General features: G+C 39.7%; 1 protein-coding gene across 1 annotated transcript; it reads right to left on the bottom strand.

Annotated features, from left to right (window-relative positions):
• Nucleotides 1-4,820: 4,820 nt before the first annotated feature.
• On the bottom strand, nt 4,821-9,496 carry LOC101858274 (calmodulin). The gene is made up of 3 exons (XM_005099630.3): nt 9,349-9,496; nt 7,719-7,961; nt 4,821-6,633 (listed from the first exon to the last, which is right to left on the bottom strand). The coding sequence occupies exons 1-3, from the start codon at nt 9,416-9,418 to the stop codon at nt 6,605-6,607; spliced, it is 342 nt and encodes a 113-aa protein (XP_005099687.2). The 5' UTR covers nt 9,419-9,496; the 3' UTR covers nt 4,821-6,604.
• Between the last annotated feature and the right edge of the window lie 176 nt (nt 9,497-9,672).

Below are 9,672 nucleotides of genomic sequence, written 5' to 3'. Positions count from 1 at the left end.
TGGATGGATGGATGGATGGATGGATGGATGGATGGATGGATGGATGGATGGATGGGTGGATGGATGGACATATTATCAGATTGTTTGTTTGGTGTGTTAAATATTTTAACTCATTCATTAATTTGATGTTTGGTTGGTTGGCTGGATGGTGAAAAGGTTGACTGACTGATTGGTTGGAGTTGAGACATTGATTTTCAAACTTTAATTTGTTGATCTTCTTAGAAATTCTTTCGTCACTTGATTTCGAGATTAATGATTCAGCAGAATGAATTTCTCAAGTGCCCCTGGCACCCTCCAATTTCTCTTTCAATCTGAAGAATCTTTTCTTTCTTCTTTTGATCACTGAAGAGGAATACGTTTGTTTCTTTAGTGATGTATCATTCCATTATCTTTTTTTAAAATATGTGTGCTGATAATGCCTCTTGACGTTTACCAAAATGATACGATTTGTTTATTTATTGTCCCTGAGTCTTTACCACTGTTCTAAATTTCAGAATTTGTGAAAATGATGACTGGCAATTAATTGGAACCAGAGTTGTGGCAATGGAACAGAACAAGATACTCTGCGATACAAACCACTGTACAGATCGATGCTGAGGTATCGCGTCACTCCTGCCTGGGCCTCGTGATGCTGCCTGGTGCGGGCTCGCTCCTCAGACTTAATTTAATGTGGAGTCGAAAGCCGCGCGTGGCGGTGTTGTTTTTATAGTTTCATTTGTTTGTTCCCTCTTTTTCTACGGTCTTTAGAACTATTTTCGATTTGTATTCACCACCCTACCACACTATATGCCGAAGGTCCAGGAAGTTGTCTCACTAATAAGTCTATCCACAATGTTTGGATCGGATGCGGGAACAACTTTACTTTACTTTTATTCACCAAGACTGTTCCAGTGTATTCTTCAGGAGTTAACCAGCGCTGTTGTAATATTATTGTTATGCAATAGAATTAGATAGGACAAGTCTTGTAATCCTGAATCGTCTACAGAGACGTCGCTGTAAAAAAAAATTAAGTAAAATTTAAGAAATAAGGTCGATGGCAGCTGCAGATCAAGATCATAATCATTGTTCCTAAGTTGTTTGCTATTTAGAGCTTTCATTATGGTTGCCTTTTTCCAACAAAAGGCGAGGGTAACAGACTCAATCATAGGAACACCTTCAAATTAGGATCAATGAATACGCATACATAGCCTATATACACTGTTTTAATATCTGTTTGGTTCTTGTTTTTGTTGTTCAACGATAGCATGGTCAAAACTGTTACACACAATGTGTTATGTCAATATAAGTAACAATGTTTTGCTGGGGGGGTTCAGCTTATAATAATAAAAATAAAAAGCATTTGTTTAGCGCATACCCCCGCTCAACAGCAAGCTCTATGCGTTTTACACTAAATTGTAACCCCAACTTATGATGTTCACTGGGAATACCTCATAATCTCTATTTTGACTTATATATCATATTATATGTTATTTATTATTTTGTTTTTGTTTCACTTATGGTGATGATGCGGTGGGGTTTTCTGTGAGAATACGTATAGTGAATAGTGGCATAACTGGGGTAAGAGAGTCAATTTCCATAAATTCTGTTATCATGGCATAATATGATTGCGCTTCTTTCATTCTCTCCGTATTTCTCAATGCTTTCTTTTCCTTGTGTTCAGCAACTATGGTGGACCCTTCTGAATAAAAGTAGTGTACCTTCATAAGAGCTGATACTTCCATAATAGTTTAATTTAGTCGTGTACGTTTTAGAAAATGAAACTGAACTTCTCAAATAAAGCATTTAGAAGTGTAGTTCATTGGGGAAAAAATGGGTCCTGTAGAGGATGAATAGCCGTTTATTCCTGACAGGAGAATGTGTTTTAATGAGCAATTAAGCGACTGTTGTGACTAATCATGTCTTTAGTAAGGTTGTGCGCAGATTTCATTACAGTTTAAAGCTACATTGCATGCTTAACTCGCCTTGGGTCATTCAGAGAGTGTTTAGTGAGTGAAGACTTGCGTGTTGATTGCACTACTGTGCAATTTTATACTTCCCACTTATACAAGAATTAAATGGTCGACAGTAAAATGGAAACGTGCACCATTCGATGAAAACATCAGGCTAAAAATAACGATCTTTTAAAAAAGGATAAATATAGAAAGGACTCATGCGCCCAACTGTTATATATTTCTCCTTCTTCCTTTCCGTCTCATTCAAAGTAAAATGTTTACGTAATCTGAGACGTATGCCAAAGATCATGAACGCTTCAGATTTATCTTGTTTCATTGCTTATACAACTCACTGACTTTCATCTCCTTTTATCACCTTCATTTGTTTCTCAAATCTCAAGTTCATGGAATAAATGTTCAGTCAGAAATAAAGTGTATCATGTTAGTAGTCATTGAGTTTTTTTGCATTATTTCTGTTTTGAGAGATATCCAGAAAGTAAGTGTCGTTTATATACCGTTGTCATTGTTGAAAAGTATCGCTTAAACAAACGTATTGAAAGCAATTTTGAAGATGGTGCATTTGTTATTAGGACAGAGAATCGATATCTTTAAAAGGTCGCTATAAAAAAAGACACAAACGTTTTCTGGATACAATTTAGATTATAATTTAGGAGATGAGCTTCTAAACCTGCCTGTCAGAAAGTTCAAGATTCTCAATAGAACGTCTCCCCACACGGGAATCGAACTCGGGTCTCCTGTGTGCGACAGAGAAGCACCTAACCATTGCACCACAGGCACAGGTATGTTTGGGTTGGTAGTCGGCCCTCTCGGAGATGGAATTGAATCGGGACTATTGTCTCTTCAAAGACCTTTACTGAGTTAAAAGGAACGCAAAATTCAATTTAAACAACCAATTAGTATTAACTATCCGTGTTGGTGAAATAGGAAGTGTGCTGGGTGGCTGTGTGCTGGGTGGTTGGAAGGTGTTACATGACTCCAGTCCCTGCGTAATTCACATTCCTGGGGGGGGGGGGTTGTTGTTGTTTTGTGTGTGTGTGTGTGTGTGTGTGTGTGTGTGTGTATGTGTGTGTACATGTATGTGTGTGTGTATATGTATGTGTGTATGTGTGTGTGTGTGTGTGTGTGTGTGTGTGTGTGTGTGTGTGTGTGTGTGTGTGTGTGTGTGTGTGTGTGTGTGTTTGAATTGGTTGATCTGCGTGAACATTGGGAGGTTGGCGTGCTCTACGGTGCGGTTTGCTCCTTCCTTCCTTTCAAACATATGTCGTCCATTTCTCTCCTTCTTTTCTTTGTATGTTACCTCTTTGTAACACCTCTAATCTTCAGCACTAATATGCCCTACTTGTGTTGCAAAAGCAGTAAAACTTGGAGAGTGAGAAACTTCAGGATTTGATTTGAGTCGCAGAATTTCCTTGTCCTTGTGTTATTCAAATCTGAATCCTGCTGCGCCACAGTACATACGTTAAGTCCACGTTTTGCGTGGTATTAAAATTTGTAATCTGTTTTCCTATTTGTCTGAAAATATGGTAATAAAACATTATTCATTGCAGAGTCAGGGTCAAGAATAATATTTTCCATTCATTTGTTACACAATACTTGTCCAGTTCACCAATGTTGCAACACTCCAACATAAGCGCCTACACACTTTTACATTTCTTCAATTTCACAAATTTTTGACAAGCACAATTTTTTAAGGTCAATATTGAGTGACCATATCTAGAGCGACTCCTATTGTCGTAGAAAAATTAATGTGGCAGATAATGCAGAATTTTAGCTTTAAATTGGTATGTTGCAAGAGTGGTTAGTGCAAGGCTTTCACACGATGAGTGGGTAAATTTATACATTTTCAAGTTTCCTTTGGACGCCACTGTTATATCCCTCTTATTATCTACCTGTATCCTCCCCTTTCTCTCTCTCTCTCTCTCTCTCTCTCTCTCTCTCTCTCTCTCTATCTCTCTCTCCCTCCCTCCCCCGTCTTTTCTCAGTTATATATGTGAATAACGTCATAAAAAAGCTCTGTTGTCTGGTCATGATACCCATTACCTGCCTGCATCATTATGACCCATGTCTACACGCCTCGTCAGTCGCCTTTATTTCTTTGTATCGTTTGGCCTGTGGAGAACCTGGTACGATACTCTCGATCTTTGCGGTCAGCCGTCTTTCTACCTGTTATTTGGTATGAGCTTGCAGTTTTTCTTCGGTAGCCTACTATCAGAGAATGCGTTATGTTCAAAGACTCTTCCAAATCAGAGCAGAACAATTTTGGCTTGGGAAATGGATTTTAAGAAGAAATAAAAGATGGCTGGACTTTAAGGCAAGAACGAAAAGACTGGAACCAATTAGACGTCTCCTCCCCTAAGATAAACAATTATGTTAACAGACCAGCTCCTCAAGCGCAGTTGTAGCCTACACGGTGAAAAGCATCTAACGCCAAAAGCCGTTACACCTGTTTTAGAAACGATTTGCATTTCACTAAAGAGTCACAAGGAAAACCTTTTTATTTATAAGTTCATAAGCCTGTTCTGAATTAGATTAGAAAGGGGGGGGGGGGAGGCTGCTGTTGGGGTGTGTTGTTTTTTTGGGGGGGGGTTCTTATCCTCTTCACTTTTCATGGCCTAGCTGGAATCAAGCCGTCGTTCAAACTAATTTTTTTTCTGTTGCTGGTTTTTTTTTTCTCCAACAGAATCGTTTATACGTGGCTCCAGAGCAAGTGAAAAAGACATGAAGGAAATGCCACCAGCTAATTTATACCCTTGATCCGCCACTCAACTGATATATTTCTAGCACTTTCGGGACGCCGCTGTGTAAACACTGTGTCGGGCACGGGGGCAAGGGTCAACATGTACAGATATTTCAACCACAAGAAAGTCAGGAGAATTTCAGTAGCTTTATTATCAGTTTCAAGGAAAGGAAAGAAAAAGGAAGAACATGTCTGATTGACGAAAATAATGGTGTAATGTTGTTGTTGTTGTTTTTTTGTCAAAATTGGAAGAATAAATATAGCTTTGTACTTGTGATGAGTGTAGTGAAAGTACACAAAAATATACATATAAATAGTTAATAAGACTCACACGGGAAAACGTTGTAAGCACCTTTAAACAACATAGTTGAGGTATCAAAAGCATCTTTCAAACACTTATACACCTAAATGCCAATTAATTGTCACATTTTGCTCTACTCTCGCACACACTCACACTCCATGAATTCCGTCATCCCACGGAGACAATGTACCTGAATCTGAGATGTAATAGTTTTAATTCTTTCAACCGTTGCATGAACAATCTTAAACGACATTGGTTCGATTGCAGTGTGAGAAAGTCATTCACTCAAGTATCTCCAGCTTCCCGCAGGGATACTGTATCTCATTCAGCACGGTCTCGTCCTGAGAGACGGAGCTGAAGTACCCGACTCGTCAATAAAGTACATTGTATCCTATTATAAATGATGTATACAATTTTATTTAACCACATTTTTACATCCGCGCTCGATGATCAATGAGCAACTCCGTCAACAGTCATAAGCTACGAAGCAATCAAACACCCTCTTACAGACCAAGGAATCACAAACATTTTAAGCAGCAACAACATTATTTAACTCACACAATGACGCGAAAAGAGATCAACTCAACAAACTAACTGAGGAGTGATAAAGACAAAAGCTGTTTGGACTTATATTATACTCAGGATGATTTCTGCCTGTGGCTGTGCATCATTGACCTAATCATTGATTTGGCAGCTTATAGAGATATGAAAGTTCGACGTCTGAATGGGAGAAGGACCAGAATGCAAGAAAAACAATTGGGCAATTACTCTTCCAAACGCCTACTAAAAATCGGTTTCTGAATATTTGTTGGGGTTTTTCTTTTAAGCTGACACTTTGGCTTTTAATTATGTATTCAACTGATGCTCCTTTTAAAATAGACAAAACCACAATCGAAAAAAAACTGCAAATAGCTATGTTATCCACGACACAAAAAGTTTACTCATAAATAACGAACAATCAAATCCATTAATTTATCATCGCGCTCCACCGCTCCGAAGAAGTACTCCTGGGCCTATTCACAATAATAGATTCTATACCTCACACTGTAAAACAATTTTTCTTCTTCTCTGAACTTCAAACATGCCTTTCAGTCAAATCAACAAGTGCAGATATTGCGAAAAATACGTTCAGCTTCAACAGGTACTCCAGTCCTCTTTCCAGACGAAAAGAGGGGGAAAAAAGAAAAACAAATTGAAACCACATTACAAGAGAGTTTGAGCTGCGGGACAGAATGCTTCTCGCTGCTCCTTGCTTGCAATACCACCACCAAGGTTGCATCCCATTCTCTAGCGTGACAGACAACAGAAATAGCATGTAACCTGGCACCCAAGCAGTCGAGCGTACTCCTAACTCGAGATCTTCTTGTTATATTGACGGCACGGACGATGAATGCCGAGTAACAGTAAGGCACATTTATCTCTCCTGATTTTGATGATTCAACAGTCAGAGTAAAAATCTCACTGAGTCAAGTCGCCAAACACGTTTTGGTTTCGTTGAAGACAACACATTGGTAGTTGTGACGGATGTTGCACACGGGGTTAAGGCGACGCAAATACACGATCTGTCCATCCAACGACGATTCACTCGCTCCAGGAAATGATTTCACACAGCTTTCACTTCGTTGTCATCATGCGAACAAATTCTGAAAAGAGATACATGTTAGGTATTGGCAAACTGAACTCAGTTTTTAAGTTGCACTGTTTTCCTTTCTGTCTATCACTTTCTCTCTCTCTCTCTCTCTCTCTCTCTCTCTCTCTCTCTCTCTCTCTCTCTCTCTCTCTCTCTCTCTCGTGTTAAACACTATGCAAATCTCCAATGTCGATAACATTAAGGTGAGTTAACAAAGACCTTTCGTTATCAAATTACTTTTTCGCTTGCGAATTGAAGCTCTTAACACCAGCACTATCCAAATGCCAGCCAACTCTCATTATGTCACGTATATTACTTTATGAAGTTGTTTCTGCCTTCACTCCTTTCTTCTTCTTCACTCTTTGTTTTAACAACTGAGCAACATGCTACACCTTCTAAGTGATTTATTTGGGATAAGTGATAAGTGGACTACCACTTCAAAAGTTAGAAAATTGAACCATCACAGAAGAGCAAAAGAAATCATAATATAAAAAGATGAAATTATTGATATGGTGAAACAGTGACAAGTAAGCCTAAAATTCGCAATCGGATAATAACAAACATTTTTGGGGGAAATGGACGAGAGTAAAGAATAGGATCCCAAAGTTAAAAACCGTGCAACCGACACAAAGGATAAGAGGACTAGAATAATTTATTGTGTGCTCCTAAAGACACAAAACGCTTCTTGTCGAGGAAGCAGCACAGTAGGTTCATTTAAGGGGACAAAGTGTAAGAAAAGAGACAAAAACATTACGACACACAAGATCAAAAGCGTTTCTTATCTGAGTATAAATCATCTGTATTTTTGTATTTTTGTCGTATTCGTAACCAACTACGCAATAGAAACCAGCAGCCGTAAGAGGTAAGATAATACACGGTCAAACCTGCTCTAAAGGTCACATGTATAAATCAAACACCTGTTCAAACGGCCACTTCCCATTTCCTCTCTCTTTCATTAATTTTTACATTATAATGACTTTTTGTGAGATTGCCACCTGTATAATACGGCCAATTTTCTACAAAGACAAAGGATGGCCGTCTTAGACTGTTTCGACAGTATTTGCTATTCACTGGTAACTCTTTACTGTTTGTACAGACCTTCATAGTTGACCTGTCCATCCCCATCCATGTCCGCCTCCCGGATCATCTCATCCACCTCCTCGTCCGTCAACTTCTCACCCAGATTCGTCATCACGTGACGTAGTTCGGCAGCAGAAATAAAACCGTTACCGTCCTTGTCGAAGACTCGGAACGCTTCTCTCAATTCTTCCTCCGAGTCTGTGTCTTTGATCTTTCTGGCCATCATTGTGAGGAACTCGGGGAAGTCGATGGTGCCGTTGCCTGAGAGTTAAGAGAAGAAAACATGATCCCTTTTCTATCAAACTCACGTTTTCAGTACTGTTTGGTTGTTTAAAACACCTCACATATTGCTACTTCCGAAGTACAAAGTTCTATACCCAGTTTTGAGTAATTTGATGTCAATTTTGTTTTAGTTTCACAATATGTCAAGCTTTTTCGAAAGCAATTCTTTGATTATTTTGATAACGACTCCGAATATTCTTACTATTTTCAGAGAACAGAGAGAGCATTAATTGCTTTCTAACCTCATGGTCATAGTAACTCCAAACGGCCAAAAATGCCAGATAGAACTGTGTAAGGTAATGATATAAAGCCTAAATAAACTAGCGGGTGGAGGCCAGACGCCATGTGCAAACGTAGGCCTTGCTTTTGTGGTTTCTTTTTTATGCAGGTGTTTCTAGGCCCCAATAGATACAAGGTTTTATTCATGTTTCCCACAAAATGTAATGCAAGATATGTATTTATTCGATTGCTTTTAAGGAAAGTGTTTTAAACATTCTTACTCTTAACCCAACTACAGTTTGACTCCATACCTTGAGAGGGTCAGTATAAATTGTTTTAGCCCCAAGAAGAAACACGTTCTTTTCTTGTATAATGTGTTCGTTAACGGGGCACACAGCAAAGATTGAACCTTTTTTAGGCGTTAATTAAGATTGTTTCCAGGTTCAAATCCTGACAGCAACGGAAATTTTCTTCTTGAAAAAAAAATTATCCTTTCACCTTCCCTGCTCTCTAATCATATTTTATTGTCTACTTTCGTCTCCATTTTCTTCTCCCCTGTCCCCCCTCTGCCCCCCCCCCCCCCCCCCCCCCCACCCCCCACCTCATCTGGACTCCTGAATCTTTCAACTGCCTTTCTACTGCTACTCCTTCCTACTGCTGTCTGTCAGCCATACCACTGATCTTAGGGTAGATAAGATCTAACACCAAGCCTTTTCGGATTAGTTGCGCACGATCAGAATCCCTTGGTATTCCAAAATCGATAAATTTAGGCTTCAGTCTCCATCCAGGCAAAATTCCAAAAGTTATTCCTACCAAATTGAAAATGCTTGTTGTGTACCGTGCGCTCATATGACTTTCTGCACTTGCAAGCGCAGTAAAACGCTTATTTAAGAAAAGAAAAAGATCGAACCCTCTTGTGGCGTTAAAATTGTTTGAAGTTCCGTTGTAAGTCACAGTGTATTACTGCTTGGGTGAACATTCGGAAGACGTGGCTAAAAATACACTAACCGTTGGTGTCCACCTCGTTGATCAGGTCCTGTAGCTCGGCTTCTGTGAAGTTCTGTCCCTTCCTTCCTCTCCCTTCCTTCCTCTTCCTTCCTCCCTCCCTCCCTCTCTCCATCCCTCTCCCTCCCCCTCACCCACTCACCGTCAGCGTCCACCTCGTTGATCATGTCCTGTAGCTCGGCCTCTGTGGGGTTCTGTCCCAGGGATCTCATGACTGTGCCCAGCTCTTTGGTGGTGATGGTGCCGTCGCCATCTTTGTCGAACAGGCTGAACGCCTCTTTGAACTCTGGGAAGATGAAAAAGACATACCGTGACGTTAGGACAATCATTCACATTGACCCGACAAAACATCGTTAGGAGGGAAGTTAGCTGGTTGGCGTCGGAAAATTTGCTTGTGTTTTCAGAGTTTAGTGTTACACATTATTACGCGCTTAGTGTCTGACTCTCTCTCTCTCTCTCTCTCTCT

The sequence above is a fragment of the Aplysia californica genome, unplaced genomic scaffold (assembly GCF_000002075.1).
Source record: "Aplysia californica isolate F4 #8 unplaced genomic scaffold, AplCal3.0 scaffold00220, whole genome shotgun sequence".
Lineage (NCBI taxonomy): Eukaryota > Metazoa > Mollusca > Gastropoda > Aplysiida > Aplysiidae > Aplysia > Aplysia californica.
The sequence above is the reverse complement of the archived record's forward strand: the minus strand, read 5'-3'. Positions and strand labels throughout refer to the sequence as shown.

Excerpts from the sequence above, each read along its gene's own strand:
- LOC101858274 (XM_005099630.3), bottom strand. The coding sequence starts at position 9,418 with ATGAGATCCCTGGGACAGAACCCCACAGAGGCCGAGCTACAGGACATG. Across the intron at positions 7,962-9,348 it reads CAACGAGGTGGACGCTGACG|GCAACGGCACCATCGACTTC; the intron begins GTGAGTGGGTGA and ends CTTAACTCTCAG. Across the intron at positions 6,634-7,718 it reads TGGACAGGTCAACTATGAAG|AATTTGTTCGCATGATGACA; the intron begins GTCTGTACAAAC and ends ATCTCTTTTCAG.